Raw genomic sequence first — 17,797 nt, 5'->3', positions numbered from 1 at the left:
TGACTCAGCCGATACTTTGAGATTTGTATCGTCTGCATAAAAACAAAGATTGTTCTGAGGTAAACATGAGAGTGCACCACCAGCATCATTCATATACCATAAAAACAACAGGGGGCCAAGGATTGACCCCTGGGGTACACCACATTTAACCCTTTCAGTTTCAGAAGAAAATGTTGTAATTCTGTTATCATGATTATGTGTGATTTCTACAAACTGACAACGATTATTTAGGTATGACTGAAACCATTTTATTGATTTTTTTGTAACCCCTAAAATGAGTAATTTATCTATCAGTTGGGTGTGGTTGACACTATCAAATGCCTTAGTTAGGTCCATGAAAATTCCAATTGTGAACTCCCCTTTATCAACCGATTCAATTATAGATTCTATGAATGACACTGCTGCTGTAATTACCGATTTTCCAGGCCTAAATCCATGCTGAGTATTGTTTAATAGTTTAAATTCTTCTAAATAATTTAATAACTGACAGTTAACAATTTTTTCATAAATTTTTGATATTACTGGTAGGAGAGAAATAGGACGGTAATTTGACACAGTTTCTAGGTCGTCTTTCTTATAAATTGGTATTATTTTAGATTTTTTTAATTGATTTGGAAAAATTCCTGATACAAAAGATGAATTTATTAAATGACTTAAAATATGGCTCAGGCATTTTTTGGCATGCTTTATAACTTTAATAGGGACATCATCGTGTCCAACAGAATGTTTGTTTTTTAAAGAGTTAATTACTTTTTCCACCTCCCCCGCATCAATAAATTTAAAATCAAAACCTCTTTTAATACATTGCTCATTTTCAATAAGACTTTGATTTTCAATCTTGCTCTCACATTGGTTGCCACTGACATCCTGATCAACATTAGTAAAATAATTGTTGAACATGTTAGCAATAGTTCTAGGATCACTTAAGCTACAATTTCCCTCTTTCAAAGTAATATTTTTATTTTTTGTTCCCTTTCCTTTCCCAACTTCAGAATTTATAATCTAGCTGCCATACTGTTTTTTGTATATTGGCTGATTTTTGTATTTTATTTTCAAAATAATTTGTTTTAGCTCTGACTAATTTTGCCCTATATTTCAGTTTGTTTTGTTTCAACTCGTATTTCAAGGCAGGATTTTTGTTCCTACGAAGTTTTAAGGCCAATTGTAGTAGTTCTTTTTTTTCATTTTTCAGGTCTTCTGAGATCCAATTTTTTTTGCGTTTCTTTTCAGTTACAGTAATTTTGGGAAATGAAATGTCAAAAAAGTGCATAAATGTACTATAAAATTCATCATATTTTCTTTCAACAGGAGCCATGTAAACACTCTCCCAAATCTCAGTTTCCAAGAGGTTTTTAAATAAATTCAAATTTTGAATATTGAAGTTACGAGTTGTACGTTTTATAGTTGATTGAACCTCTTTTGTATTATTTAGGTTTTTATTTTTTATAAGGAGCAATTGCCCATCATGATCTGATAGACAAGTTACAATTCCCTCAACAGTCACCTTGCAATCATGACAATTTTTAATTATAAAGTTATCAATTGCTGATTCAGATTCCTCAGTAACTCTGGTTGGGAAATTGACCAGATACCTCATTTTATGAACTTTTAGTGTTCTTTTTAGTAATTTATGATTAGGGTTATTTTTTAAAACATCAATGTTTATATCCCCTCCCAAAATTATGTTAACAAACTTTTTGGAAAAGTGGGAAATTAACATGCTCAATCTATCTAAAAATATTTCACAATCCGAGCTAGGTGACCTATACACTCCAATTGCCAAAATTTTAAATCCGTCAATTAAAATTTTGGCAATTGGAGTGTATAGGTCACCTAGCTCAAAAAGCCACACGCTCGATGGTGGGTAGTGCCATTGATAAAACATAGTCCCTTAGGTAGTGCCATGTCGTCTGCCCTCTGCCGTGTCCCGTGGTGGGATTTGCGGTTTTGTGGTTCATGGTGGCTTGGTCTTGGTGGCGCTTTTAAGGGGCCACGCATGACGCTGGAAATGTTGTTATTGCGTGTTGGCATTTTACAAAAATATTTTTTCGAAATCCATACTGTTTTTGTTTTCATATGTAACGTTGGCTTTCGTCATATTTCATCAAGGTTACCTTTGACATAGTTTGTTGTTTATAGTCAAATTTTATTGTAGTTTAATCTATTTACATTGTTGTTCTAGGCTATATCTGTTGTCAATTATTGTAGGTAGTCAAGTATTGAGTTGTTGTTCACACTGTTGTTAATTTATATTGTCGTTATTATATAGTGTTATCAATTTACATTGCTCTAATTTATAATGTCACTTCACAATATGCAAAGCACTATCATTGTATTGTAGTGTCATCATAAAGTCAGCTTCTTACGCATATTATGGTTTCTTCTGCATCTTGTCGCATGTATGCCACAAAAAATAACACAAAATAATGTGATTTATTTAAATGATGTGTTTTTATGTATGTATGCCATATCTTGCATTTTTTGTAAAATTGTGGTTGCCGTTAAAATAAAATAAATAAATTCTAGCTAGGTACGTATGGTTCAATCATTGATTATGTGGGAGACATATAATCAATGGTACAATTTGAAATGGAATACAATTATTGCAATTGTTTTTATTTAGTTTATCTGGACAAATTAAACCAACTACTTTAAATTGTATACATGTTATTCATAATATTTTATACGCATCTCTGTATTTTCTCTAAAGAAATGTACACAATTTTACGTGATTGGAAGATACAGCCGTTTTGTGTTAACAAAATGGAATGAGTGAAGTGATTTTTTATAGTACATTGCACTGCCTTTCATTTGGTACTTCTAAGGTTTAATTTGTTTTTTGAGCTAACCTATGAATTTGTTTGTAAGACGATAGTGGTTGGTTAGCATTCTATCAGCTCGATCTTTATGTTAAAGTTAAACAATGACTGTGAAAATATTTATAGTTTATTATTTTTACAACGAAACTTGTGCCTCGTGATGTAAATTATGTTTTTTAGTTTTGGTTCTCAAGTTAAAGTGTTTTGGTGACGATATATTTTCGTTCCTTTATCCTTAGTATGAATTCTATTCTAGCTGCTCTAAATCCTACACCTCAGGATATCGATATGTCTTTATCCCGCACACGTTCTCTGATGAGTAATATCAACGGAGCATCAACAAGTGCTCCAAATGAATCTTATCTTCTGCAAGTTCAGGTTCAAGAAAATAGTAATCATTTGCCACCCTTGAAAACTGGCCAAACCTTGGAGGAAGCTTCCATCAATGGACATAACTTACAGCAACAGCAAAACAAGTCTGCTAAACAAACCACTAGTAGTAACATTAGTAGTGCAGGTAGCATACCCAATCAAGTTTTACCAGCAGTCATTCCACAGTCAGATTTGGGACTTTTCACCCCACATAGTCCCAATCAAACAAAGAATGGCTCTACCAAACCTAAGGCTATGGTAGCCACTCCGGACCAGGTTGTAAAACTTTATTTCAGTAAACTAACACCATATGAAGTGCATGAAATATTTACCTATCCCGAAATTTATTTCATTGGTGCAAATGCAAAAAAGAGACCCGGAATCGCAAGTGCTCCATTCAACTGTGGATTTGATAATGAACAAGGTTCATATATTCATATTCCTCATGATCATGTGGGGTACAGGTATGAAGTGTTAAAAGTGATTGGAAAAGGAAGCTTTGGGCAGGTTGTTAAAGCATATGATCACAAATTTCATGAGCATGTGGCGCTGAAAATGGTTAGAAATGAAAAAAGGTTTCATCGTCAAGCTCAAGAGGAAATCAGGATTCTAGATCATCTGAGAAAGCAAGACAAAGATAATACAATGAACATAATTCATATGTACAATAGTTTTACTTTCAGGAGTCACATGTGCATTACCTTCGAACTCCTATCAATCAACCTCTATGAACTCATAAAAAAGAACAAGTTTCAAGGTTTCAGCCTTACTTTGGTGCGCAAATTTTCACACTCCCTTCTGCAGTGCTTAAATGCACTTCACAGAAACAAAATCATTCATTGTGATATGAAACCGGAGAATGTCCTCTTAAAGCAACAAGGAAGAAGTGGAATCAAGGTAGGCTACACTGAGTATTAAGTCTTTGTTTTATCATGGTTTTTTTCTGAGACTGGAAGGCTCTAAGCTCTAAGAAAGAAAATTTGTGGGAGTTTTTCTAGGCTTATTAGACAAAACTTGACCAACTTAACTAACTTAAGTTAAGTTAGCCCATTTCTTATCTTGTAGAACCAGCAATTAATTTTTTCAGCTAAACCTTGCCTTAGCCGGGGCTTAAGTTAAACCTTTCCAACACCTCTTTTTATAAGAGCCATTATCTACTTTAAGTTATTTGTAATTGGGAATCTAATTCATCCAGACAACTTTAAAAGCCCAATTAATTAAATAAAGGTGCTAAATGTCCCTGAATTTGGTCAGCTTTGTGGAGTTTGTAATTTCGAGTTCCTTTCACCTTGTGGAAATTTAGTTGCATATAATCTTTACTTAGCATTCGTTCAATAATTGCCTGGAAGTTTTCAGTAACGTTACAAAAACTTACAGGACTTTGGAAATCTGTTTTATTTAGCCTAACTTGTGTCTAGACATTTACCTTAATTACCCTAACTACCTCCTCCTTGACCGAGACCAGCAGAGCCGGATAGGTTGCATCAATTTTCTATTTACATTACAGTATATACATAACTTCCATGGATTGAAGTATGAACTATATTAAAAGTACTTTGGCGGTGGATGATTTTGCCGCAGGCTTATTGACTTAAAGTTTCTCTTTTTGAACGACATGCTTTTAGGCGAGGTGTTATTATTGACGTAGATTTTTGTGGGCTTCACTCACCTTTATTTTTGTTTGTGATGTCCGGGACTCGTCAAAACACATAAACACACATATATACAACACAAAATCGTCCACGGCATTGATGCATTGGTTTTTGATTGACGTAGGCAGGTGGTTGTAAATCTTCAGGGCAAGCATTGGGAAAGAGTTTTTGGTTTTAGACAGCCGGCAGAAAGGTATGTCCAATGTTTGGAGCGATGTCTTGTACCATGGCTATGAACAGTATTTCTTGTAGGGAATTTAAATGTAGGTTTGCCTTCACATGGTCGGCTGACAAAAAAATGTAATGACTGACAATAGTTAAAATACCGGTGCTGACAAACAGAGGTTTGCAATGGTCATTTCTTTTACTAGAAGTTAAAATACGTACTGCTTTCTTCTGCAATTTGAGAATTTCATGACATGATGGTGCATGGCTCCAGAGAAGGAGACCATACCTTAAAATACTATGAAACAGAGCGTGGTACACTATAATCAAATAAGGTTTACTGACAAGCCTAGTCAACTTCTGAAGTAGATGAACCAACCTGGACAGTCTTTTACCAACCGATTGAGTGTGTTTATCCCAAGATGTCTGATTATCTTTGCAAAAATGTACATTGGGTAAACTAACGTTCAGTAAGTTAGTGTCGTTCATTAAGCTAGACTATAAATAGGCCTAAATCATAGGCCCATTTATATATTGAGGGTTGAAGTTAAGGGTAGGCTGGAATCAAATATGAAACTAATTTGCTTACAAACAACAATTCTATAAATCATGCCCTAGGCCTACATAGGCTAATATAGTTGCCTAGCCTAACTTATGTCTTCTTGTTACAAGTACTTAGGCTACTTACTCCTCGACACTATCTCTCCTTCTTCAGAAGCAAAATTCCTCGGTCTATATTCATGCTGAGAGTTCTTATCCAAACAGATACCGCTGATGTCTTGTTATCAGCCTATAAAACAACTCATCTAGGCCTAACAACTCATAAAACAACTTTCGCTTAAGTTTACCCTCATCTGACTTATGCTGTTCCTGCTTGGGGATGCGAAAGTGAGAGGACTAGATTCTTGTTTAGGCTTCAGAGAAGAGCAAACCGAACTGTGTTTTCCATTCCCAAACAACAATTATGCAGAAGATTATTTCAGAGCATTTAAATGTTAACCTTCCCATCTATTTACATCCTTGAAACTCCTCTTTCCACAACAAAAATACTTCGTTTTCTCATCTGCAATAAACTCCACGTATCCATTTCGCAATAGGTACTTAAAATCAACCAATCCCTCGACATTCCACTTCTTTCTTTCAAAGAAACTTTCATTACAATTCCGTAAAACTAGGTATTTAATAATCTTCCACCTCGACTGAAGGCCGTAAAAGATTTAAAAAAGCGTAGAACAGGTCTAAAGTCCATATTGCTAGATACATCATTCTATAGCGTCCGTGAATACTTACTTTAGTGGTCATTCACAATGTCATGTGCACATGTTTAGTTTATTTAGTTATATAGCTATTTATAGTAAGAAATTTGGTTGCATTAAGATGAACTTAATTTATTTTTTGCTGTATTGACTTGGCTAATGCACGTTATTGTCAGTCTGGCCCAATAAATAAATTATTGACTTATTGTGCATAGTTGCAAACACTAAAGGCTATGAGTAGACAACAAGCAAGATAACATAGAAAACAATTCGTTTTCATTAGTGCAGTTGTCTGAACATTGTCTATGTGGGATATTTTGGGTAGGGATATTGTTTTACTTTTACGGTCATAGGCCTACTTATTTTTTACAGAGATACTTTTTTGCTTACATAATATAGTACTAGACCTACATAGACATGTAAAACCATAACTGTAACATTCCCATATTATGTTAATATAATCATCATCCCAGATTCTCCATGTGGTTTCTGCATGTAAAACGCTCTCACGTTTATCTGTTTGTTACATGTTACTGTGTTCTTTATCTACTTAGTTGAGCTTAGGCCTAATCACTAAACATCACCAACACAAAACAAGCATAAAAACGGACTTCAAAGTTTACAGTAGTAGCCTATCATAAATATAGCTACTTTATATTTTCAAGACAACTGTTTAGCAGAAAATAACAGACCATTTTAAGGCCTAATACCTTTTAAAACAAATTAAACGTGAATAATTTTACCTCCATCTATACTTAAAATTAATGTATGTTTTCTATCTAAATTCATTATATACATAGTATTTTTTTTTATTAGGGCCTACTTAGGCCTAGGCCTAATTATTACTTTTTCCTATGAACAAACTTTTTGTTGATTTTGGAAACTATATTTTTTTTTGTAAAAAATAGTCCAAAAAGATATTTAAACACTACTTTTGACTACATTGATTTGTATTTACTCATTGTTATTTATGCCTAGGTATGAATTATCGGTTTGATAATAGGTTTGTTTATCCGGCCATAGGCGGTCGATGATGCCTCAGTCCTGTGGTGGCCGTATATGAGGGGTTCTACTGTATTGGACACATTTATTCAAATTTGTGTTGTGGCTAAGTAAGTTAATAACATTTTCATTGTCAGATTCGTTGAGCTGATTCCATGTACATCACACAAAGATGTTTTAGGCTCTTTAATTCTTAAGTTGCATTCAAACTGAAAGTTTAAAATGGTCTGGCTCTAACATTGGTGTTCCTTACATTAAGGCAAAGTAGTTTCCCCATTATTTCAACAGCTATTGGGGGACCGAGCCCCTGGCCAGATAACATTTTGGCCGTATAAGCCAACCTATTATTTAAACGATAATTTGTATCTAATAACATTCGTGATTTGTTAAATAGTGTTTAATTCTCTTTATGGAATCTACAAGCTCAACTGAGTCGTGAAACTGGTAAAAATGTAGGCCTAGGCCTATATGAACAGGAAACAGATAAAACCGTCAGAACGCTCAAATAATGGAGACTACGTGTACAGCCGTGAGAAATATTTTTTGTATCGATTCTAGGAAGTGACCGGATAAACTGAGGACCAAAAATTCCAAGGCTGGATATTAGGGGTTATACTGTATAACTGACAATGATCTTTTTTTGACAATTTTAAGCACTTATGTTTGCTTAAGCTAGTTCTCCCCGATCATATAGCAATGAATAAATACCTTCAAGACAAATAACATATTAATTAAAATTACTTTCACTAACTCAGACTTTGAATAATCGGGAACTCCCATGAGCCTAGATATTGACGAGGGTTTACTGTATGTAATTTAAGTGAAAAATGCTAATGTCTATTCATGGGTATTTTATATTTTGACATTGTAATTTAATTTGAGTACTAATTGAAAACATGTTTTAATTTCCCTTAGTACAGATCTTAGTTATTGTTTCACCAACTATATTTTTCTGTTGTAGGTGATAGACTTTGGATCAAGCTGTTACGAGAATCAGCGAGTGTACACCTATATCCAGTCTCGGTTCTATCGCGCACCAGAAGTGATCTTGGGAGCTCGGTACGGAATGCCAATAGACATGTGGAGTCTTGGATGTATCTTAGCTGAGCTCTTGACGGGATTCCCATTGTTACCGGGTGAAGACGAAGCCGATCAGCTGGCCTGCATCATCGAACTGCTTGGCATGCCACCACAGAAACTACTGGACAATTCAAAACGAGCTAAACACTTCATAAGTTCTAAGGGTATGTCTATTTTTGCTAGAATTGTTAAAAATATACATACAATAGAATATTAATTCTCTTATATTATCTATGTAAGGCTGTGGTTTGCTAGACGTGTAATATATGCACTGTGACTTAAAAACACTTGTGTCCTAGTCGTTGGTAGAACACAGCAGAATTTTTTTTATTGGTTTCTGACTGCGTAAGCTGTGATCCGAATTGTACAAAAGAAGAGAACTTGAGGGGGGTACTAAGTTTTTAGACATGTGCTAGACAGTTCTATAAATTCAAAGATTACTTCTGACTAACTAGTAATTATGCAACAGTTTTATACAATCTTAGCTGTTACTCATATGCTTAGCTCAACATGGCTTTGTGTTTTATTAAACTACTTACTTACCTAGCCTACTTACTTACTGGAGTTGGCACTGGTACCTTAAGAGGTACTTGGCCTCGCCCACGCACTGCCTCCAGGTGTCTCTTGAGCTTCATCTTTACTTCTTCCCAATCTTCTAAATATCTTTTTGAAATTGATCCCTCCATCTTAGCTTAGGCCATTCTGATGGTCTTCTGCCTTCGAGGTTTCTATCAGGTATGTTCCTCACTGTAGAGTTTTCCTCTCTTCTTATAGCATGTCCAAACCATCTGAACCATCTACTATTGTCCTCCGCTACGATGTCTGGGTCTTTGTAGCGCTCCCTAATCTCGCTTGTTATGTCTTATCCTCCATACTCCATCCTCGATCATCGGGCAAAATATCTTTCTAAGGACTTTGTTTTCAAATATTATTTTCTGTTCTGTCTTTTTGCTCACTACCCACGTTTCTGATCCATATAGTATAACCGGTCTTAATATTGTTTTGTAAATACGTAAATTGGTATTGTGGAATAGTATTTTTGAGCTTAACAATTTGTTACATGCATAAAGGGCTCTGTTAGCTGAATTTAACCTGTTTATTGTTTCTAATTAGTTCATTTTTATCATCTGTAATAGTACTCATAAATACTGTTTACATTTTGAAAAGATTGGTCTTCTATCTGCAAGATATCATCTTCATCATCATCTGCTTCTTGGACATCTCATTTTCCGCACTTCCTGAATTTTGTTTTGGTGTCATTAATTTTTAGGCCTTCTTTTCCTGTTTCTTCAATTAATATTTTAACTAATTCTCTAAGGTCATCCTTCTTATTTGCCATTATGACCAGTTCCGTTATTAAACTACTACTATCTACTATACTATAAACCCACTGAAGCCGTCACTTCACTACGGGCTATTAGCTTTTGCATTCATTTACATTATTACATTATTAGAAGTTGTGGAAGAGATTGTAGGAAAAGGAAGCAACACATCATTGCGAAAAAAATAAATATAATATTTTGTTTTATGAGCAAAAATGTAAACAAAACATCTGATCAGCTGTTATGATCTAATCTTTGTTAAAATTTATTGAGAATTGGCTGATTACGCAGTTTATCATCAGTGGTGTAGCCAGGTTTGGAGCAGAAATTGCTTAACCGTCCCAAACATCAATCACCATACATATATGTATTGTAAATTTCTTGGTCTTTGCAGACGTTTGTCATTAAAACATCAAATTAATTTTTCGATTCACTACAAATTACAAATTACATAATAGTATAGTTACCCTAGTTCATATATATCCGCGCTCTATGTTGCCATCTTCAGACCGAATCTAAAAATACTGAGATACAGTCTGAAGATTGAGTTCCAAAATATACTGTATACAGTACATCTATATTATTATTATGTAATTTGTAACTGATTTGAAATGTATAGGCCTACTGATGTGCTGATGTGTGTGTGCTGTGTGATATACTGATGTGTTGTATGTATACTTCAAAATCAAAAATAAAAATTTTTATTGGGCTATTCAACATTTAAGTAATAGGCTAGGTCACAAAATTAACAAATAGCGATCCTCTTGGGTCCTCTTGACGCACAATAAATAGTCAGTCCAAGTTAATAAAAAAGAAAAACAACACCATGCAGAAAACAATAAAATAAGTAAAAATAAATAAGTAAAAAAGATTGATACCAAACACAACATGCAAGAACAGGCTGCCATATTACACTTTATTCAAGTCCAATCATCATTGGTGAGACTCAAAACCATGATGAAGAAGTATCAAGCAAGTTACAGACTGAGGCTGAAACTGAGCCTGAGGCCTGACTGAGGCTGAGCTGGGACTTGGGATGAGGCTGTCACCCAGTCTGAATGACTTGAAAAAAGAGTTGTATCATCAGCATAAAATAGAACATTGCCTGATACCTTGTAGTATACATAATTTATGGCTCCAATAAACAAGAAAAGGCCAAGTATTGAACCTTGAGACACTCCATGAATTACATTTGAAGAGAATGAAAAACGACCATTTCAATCTACTACCTGCAGTCTGACACAAATGATTTTAATAGATTCAAGGCAGTTCCTCTGATCCCATATCTCTCAAGCTTTTCAGCCAAAATTTTATGAGAAACGCAGTCAAATGTGAGTGAAAGATCACATAGGAGAACCGATATGGAACACTTCTGCTCAAAGGAACCCAAAATGACCTGGAGGAGGGAGTCCACTGCCGAAATAGTGGTTCTGCCCCTCCTAAAGCCGTACTGTGCCTGAACTAAGAGACGGCAAGTCTGGAAGTAGACACACAGCTGCTCCAACATTACTGATTCAAGAACCTTTGCCAACACAGGTATGAGAGATATGGGCCAGTAACTAGATAAAATACTTTATACTTTTCAGTGATATGGCGACCATACAAAGTAGGTATACAGGGTGGTAAAAAAGTCCCTGGACAGTTAAATATTTTAAAAAATAATGCAGATAGAGCTACAATACTTGGTACAAAGTTACAGGGCATAAAACTCTATTTTAACACATATTCAGTGATCCAATAACTCTTCAGGGGGACGGCCCACAAGGAGTCGGAAGAAAATCTTAAATAGAAGCATAGGTCAATATGTACATCAAATTAAAGGTCTTTTTTAGTAGAATACAATGCCGCAAACCGCACTTCAAAAAGTTGTTCCTGCGCAAAATGGCAGATGTTCAAAGATTTCTTGAATCCGCCATTTTGAATCTTTGAACGACTGTCATTTTTTACTCAGGCATTCTTTTGAGCTTTAATTTACGGCATCGTAATCTACTAGTGAAGACCTTTAATTTGATGTGCATATCGACCTATGCTTACGTTAAAAATTTTCTTCCGATTCCTAAGGCTGTGCCCCCTGAGGAGTAAGCGTATAATAGCAATGTAAATTAAATGAATCTTTGAACAACTGTCATTTTGCGCAGGATCAACCTTTTGAAGTGCGGTTTGCGACATTGTATTCTACTAAAAAAGACCTTTAATTTGATGTGCATATTGACCTATGCTTCTATTTAAGATTTTCTTCCGACTCCTTGTGGGCCGTCCCCCTGAAGAGTTATTGGATCACTGAATATGTGTTAAAATAGAGTTTTATGCCCTGTAACTTTGTACCAAGTATTGTAGCTCTATCTGCATTATTTTTTAAAATATTTAACTGTCCAGGGACTTTTTTACCACCCTGTATTAAGTATGAATGGAAATGAGTGGCGCGATCTTGTATTCTTGTTGTTGTTGTTGACTAAGGCCGACATATTCCTTAGACAAAGCAGTTAACTAATAGCCCATACAGCTAATGGCAACTAAGGGACTTAGTTGATTGATAGAAACTATTGACTATACTTTGTCAATAGGGCCTAAAAGAATTATTCCGACAAAGATTTTACAAACAGCTGTTACTGTACTGTCAGTTAGATGCAATACGTTTTACTCTGCCAACAAAGTAATACATTCTTATTTTATTACTTGAATTTTTTAACATTTATGTCGATAAAGGGCTATGTTTGTTGTGAAATAACACAATGATAAAAACAAGCTAATGGTAATAATAATATGATAATATATTTATGTTAATCAAGCCTATTTTCTTCAGTGAAACCTGAAGACTACTTTTATAGCTAGAAAAATTTAGTCTACAGCTGATATCCTCAAACTTATCTGATTTACTTATGTCAAAGGGAGACAAAAACTAATCATCTCTGTCCCCACAATGCAAATACAGTATTGCAGTACGGTGCTGCAGAATGACGAGGATCATCACCCGACCCCAGAGAAAATCGTTTTACAAAATCTCAATAATAAAATTTAAATTTTGTAGAAACTAAAATTTATGAATACAGATATAAATATATATTTTTATAATCTTTCAACCCTCTGAGTGTTATTTGTCGCACTTTGTGTAGTGTTTTGTGTCACTGCAGCGACTCACAAACACTGTTTACGGCAAAGGCTCTATGACTGACAAAATCGGATTGAACTGGATCGAGTTAGGTATCGTTTTATTTGACAGATTCAGAGCTTTCTCCGGAGGTCTGTCTCTAAGCGCTATTCATTTTAGTTCCGAAAATATTGTAGCAGACAGCTGACGTGCGTATTTGTAAACAGCTTGGTTAGACTCGGACCGATGACTGATGTGTTTTATTACGTTTATCATTGTTTTAGTGTTAAAAATCAAAAGTAGTGATATACGTGGTGCATTACAAGAAGATTTAAGTGATTTTGAAGGGCTGGTTGATGATCCTGAGGAAGTAGGTAGTGATATTGATGTAAATTATCAGATTCCTAGTTATGGTTAGGCTATGCATTCTTAGCTAAACGCTATGTACTGAAATCTGTTTTTTGCCCATAAGTTATTTATTTGCAAATCTACTTCCTTATATTATTATATATTTGTAATCCTCATAAAGTTTAGAACAAAGTGGCTATTTTCAAATATTTATAGGCCTATAATTTATACAATTTCATTGAGCGCGAACTTATTTTTTTTTGAAAATTTTCCAAAAATTTTTTTTACCTAAAAATTTTTTGAAACAAATATTCCATATGTTCTATGTATAATATTGAAGCCCATGATTTTCCAAACAAAATGGTATATAGAACAGTATAATTAACATTGTTTTCAAGCTTCTCAGATCCGTTTTAATAAAACCTTGCAAATGAGCAAAAAATAGGCAGACATTAAGGCCAAAACAAGGAACACTCGGAGGGTTAAGGTTTTGTTTCGATTTGAGCAGTATATTTCTGTTTTATAAACAGACTTTTTTTCAAATGATGGTTTGTTTAGTAATTAAAAAGATTTTAAACAATTTATTCAATTGCAATACTAATGTAACTAGCCACTTACTAAACAAGACTGGTCAAATGTGTGAACTGTGTAATTCATGGGACAAGCGAAACCCCAGCAGACTATGCGCCAAATGATAAAATGGCTTCACGGAAGGAGGCTGCTCGTTTATCTGAATAGCAGCCTATTGTTACTAGGTTAGTGTTTCTTGGTCGGGATTCTAAACCTAAAAAGTGTGGTATTCACCATGTCTACAGAAGAAGGGCCTGTTTAGGGACCTAGGACAAGATTATATTATCAATGACATTCTTGAAATCCTTGTAGCCGTCTTTGTCCATTCTGTTCTTGGTATTTTTGAGGTCAAGTTAAATCCTGTCGAAGGTCATTCGCCCGTGACGATATGACTTGTTCCCCTGAAACTGGACCGGACCATCCGGCGGCCGATTCAACCAAAGCCGAACTAGAGGGAGTCTACTGTATGCAAGAAACCCCCTCACGCACACTACATAGGTTATTCTGCATATGCACATGGAAGAGTAGCTTTAGTGAACCTGAATCTTTAATATTATATAACTTTTGTTATGAGCTGGGTAGCTGTTCAATGAGAGGACCAGATTGTATTCACAGTACTGAATCTTTTATTGTCTTTAAGCAATCAAATATCCTATACAACACAGTAACAGTTATTTCCAAATAGCCCACTAATAAATACCTGGTAGGAACCATTCTGGAGGCAGCTATAACTTCCGACTGAAATTAAACTGAACTTCCCCATGCGAAATCTAGCGACTGAAGGGCCTAACCCAAGACAGAGAAACCAGTACTCACCCAACTCTTCTGGGCACCTTGCCCTGGGCGACTGACCCCTTTCTGTACCTCAGGTGGCCTATTTATTGATCCGATAGCTACTGAGTGCAAAGCCCTCAGTGTTTATAAAACACCTCCAGAACGCTTCACAGCAAGCAAGGCCTGACCACAGGTCATCAACCTAGCTTGCCTAGGCTACCCTCCTTTACGTAACTAAGTAAAATTTCTTTTCCTATTGCAGCATAATATTTTCTTCAGTGCTATTTTACTGTTTTACTTTACATTGTGCAGTATCAAATGCTTTTCTATAAATACAGTAAACAAATTATGTCATGAATTTATTTTAAGATGCTATATTTAAGTTTGATGTAATTTGCTCAGTTGAAACTTGAATTAGTTTGCAAAACAGCCGATTTCTCAACATTTACCTAGTCCACTACTTTACTCACTCCAACCAAACTAAAAATGAACAACAACAAAAAATGGCTGTTTATTTTTATTTTTTATTGAATTGTAATCCATAGGAGATTGTCTTCTGTGTAGATAGGCTAGTATCAAATGATAAGGCTCATTTATGAATCAACAAAAACAATGTTTTTCATTAAAATCATGTATTATTATCAATGGAGATCTACAGTACCGGTACTCGTTCCTACGTTTAAAAAAGTACCACGTTACAGTACTACGATAACAAAAGGTAATCTCTAAAGTCTCAAAGTAATCTTAAAAGTGTGGTAATATGATCATGTACAATTTGTGTGCATAGTGTCTTTTTTAAACTCAATCAATATTGACGCACGTTTAAAAAGTGCCACTTTGCTCACTAGCCCAAATAACTATAGCCTACTTCAAGAAATGCGTCTGTATTTAAATAGAACACTACTTATTTTATATTCCAAAGACTTAAAAGCTTCTGAAATTTTTTAAGTTGGAGATTTTTTACCATCCCTTGTTTTTTGTAGGTTACCCCCGCTACTGCACTGCCCTGACTCTGCCTGATGGCAAGACAGTACTCAATGGTGGTCAGTCACGGAGAGGCAAACACCGCGGCACACCAGGCTCCAAGTCCCTCTCTTCAGCCCTCAAGGGCTGCGACGATCCGCTGTTCTTGGACTTTGTCAGCAGATGTTTGGAATGGGATCCAGATCTGCGTATGACTCCCAGTGCAGCTCTTCGTCATGCTTGGCTGCGCCGCAGACTGCCGCGTCCCCCCGCCAGTGACTCTGCATCCCTCGGTCTGCGCACACCTGGCCCCCGCAACAACACCCTCACTTCTGTCAACAAGACTCGTGCAGTGCTCTCTGATGATCGAGCTAACACTATACATTCCCGACACTCCCAATCATTTTTCTCGGGAAAGTTCCCCCAGCTCTCTAGCAACGCCTTACCCCCCACGTAGCGGTCCCCCGCCCCTGTGAATACGTTGCCTTAGAGTGATATAGACCACATTGATCTCGATGACCCAATTGTCTGATTTAGTTTTAAATTACGATCCTAGTGTGTATTAACTGTTGACAGTCGTACTTTTTATTTGTCAACGATGTGTAACTTATAGTGTAATTTTATAAAGAGCTTTCGAGAGAGGATGTATTGTAAAATAATTAGATATGCTAAATATATGTTGGAAACTCTGTAATACTGAGTTCGGACACTGTCTAAATATGTAAAATATGAGTTTAGCCTTTAGAAGCCATCAGCTTTAGGACACTGAGGTTGCTAAACAGGCCTGGCTCTAGGGCAAAGTGGGCAAAAGCCATGTTTCAATCAGAAATTCTCTCTACCAGATGTCTTTGTGTAGTGTTCCTCCATCCGCGGTCTCTAATTATATCATCTCTATAGTTTCTTTTAGCGAATTTCCCTATAGGGAAGTAGCTATTACCGTTAGTGGCACGGTAAGACCTAGGCCTAGGACCGATTTACTTTTTCTTTTTGATGTCCCCAGAGGCCATAAACACCATTCGTTCAAATTTTTATATACAGTGTGTAAATTAAGTATGGAAACAAATCTGTATTTTTAAAACCGAAATAGATAGAAATATTCTATTTGTGGCAATGATAGTTAACAAAGATTCCGCAATTTTTCACATGAAAAATATTTTTTTACCCCCCTAACAGGGTAGGTGGTAGGGGGTGACTTATTTTTTTCAAATAGCAACCCCTATTGAGTGACCCCTCATTTTGAAGTGTTTGTCAAAAGAAACACAATGACGCAAATCCGAGGTGAATATCTCACTCCTAGCTAACATGGCGGATATTCCAAAATGGGCTTTTTTTTACAAAAATTAAATTTTTCATTACCCACCATTTAGGCTAGGGGTGAAATATCTACCTCGGGTTTGCGTCATTCTTTTTCTTTTAACAAACCCTTCAAAATGAGGGGTCACTCAATAGGGGTTGTTGTTGAAAAAAATAAGTCACTCCCACCCCCTACCCTGTTAAAGGGGTTGAAAAAATATTGTTGATTAAAAAAATTGCGGAACCTATGTCAACAATCAATTCCACAAACAGAATATTTCTATCTATTTCGGTTTTAAAAATACAGATTTCTTTCCATTATTTGTGAAATTGGTGCTTTTCACGTACAATAAATCAAATTTTGGAATATCCGCCATTTGGGCTAGGAGTGAGATATTCACCTCGGATTTGCGTCATTGTGTTTCTTTTGACAAACTCTTCAAAATGAGGGGTCACTCAATAGGGGTTGCTATTTGAAAAAAATAAGTCACCCCCTACCACCTACCCTGTTAGGGGGGTAAAAACATATTTTTCATGTGAAAAATTGCGGAATCTTTGTTAACTATTATTGCCACAAATAGAATATTTCTATCTATTTCGGTTTTAAAAATACAGATTTGTTTCCATACTTAATTTACACACTGTATATATCCGTGAATGCGATAACTTGAGTAATTTTTGTCCGATTTTGATGAAATTTGGTTTAAAGATGTAAGGCCGGATAAACTTAGATGAGTTCGCGTACCAGCATGATTGGACCATGGGAACGGGGTTTTACGGGGGATTTTATGGGTTAAAAAATGGTTGACACTCAAAACACAAAATTTCCTGATTTATCTTTAGACCTTATTAAGAAGCTTAAAAAACAAATAATTTAGTCCCTATATCAAAGTGCTTTTGTACGGTTATTGGTAACAGAGAAAGTTCAAAAAATTGTAAATTTAAAATTCCAATGTTATTCTTATGGAGAATATTGTAAAATGTCGTAGTTTGCTTGTTTATGGATATATTTTGATCAAACTTGGCAAATTTATTTATTTTATACTACGCTATTAATATTTTGCTAAAATACACTTTATTAGTTTCAGTTTCC

General features: G+C 35.4%; 1 protein-coding gene across 1 annotated transcript; it reads left to right on the top strand.

Annotated features, from left to right (window-relative positions):
- Positions 1-2,889: 2,889 nt before the first annotated feature.
- On the top strand, positions 2,890-16,428 carry LOC128998197 (dual specificity tyrosine-phosphorylation-regulated kinase 2-like). Its single transcript, XM_054424217.1, has 3 exons — positions 2,890-4,088; positions 8,228-8,510; positions 15,432-16,428. The coding sequence occupies exons 1-3, from the start codon at positions 3,060-3,062 to the stop codon at positions 15,866-15,868; spliced, it is 1,749 nt and encodes a 582-aa protein (XP_054280192.1). The 5' UTR covers positions 2,890-3,059; the 3' UTR covers positions 15,869-16,428.
- Positions 16,429-17,797: the final 1,369 nt, after the last annotated feature.

Source organism: Macrosteles quadrilineatus, unplaced genomic scaffold (genome assembly GCF_028750875.1).
Source record: "Macrosteles quadrilineatus isolate MER2022 unplaced genomic scaffold, UCM_ALF_1.0 Scaffold_7__1_contigs__length_78375512, whole genome shotgun sequence".
Classification (NCBI taxonomy): domain Eukaryota; kingdom Metazoa; phylum Arthropoda; class Insecta; order Hemiptera; family Cicadellidae; genus Macrosteles; species Macrosteles quadrilineatus.
The sequence above is the reverse complement of the archived record's forward strand: the minus strand, read 5'-3'. Positions and strand labels throughout refer to the sequence as shown.

What these genes read in the sequence shown, in the direction of transcription:
- LOC128998197 (XM_054424217.1), top strand. Translation starts at nt 3,060, where the DNA reads ATGAATTCTATTCTAGCTGCTCTAAATCCTACACCTCAGGATATCGAT. An exon ending in AAGGAAGAAGTGGAATCAAG is followed by an intron (nt 4,089 to 8,227) that starts GTAGGCTACACT and finishes TTTCTGTTGTAG; the next exon opens with GTGATAGACTTTGGATCAAG. An exon ending in ACACTTCATAAGTTCTAAGG is followed by an intron (nt 8,511 to 15,431) that starts GTATGTCTATTT and finishes TGTTTTTTGTAG; the next exon opens with GTTACCCCCGCTACTGCACT.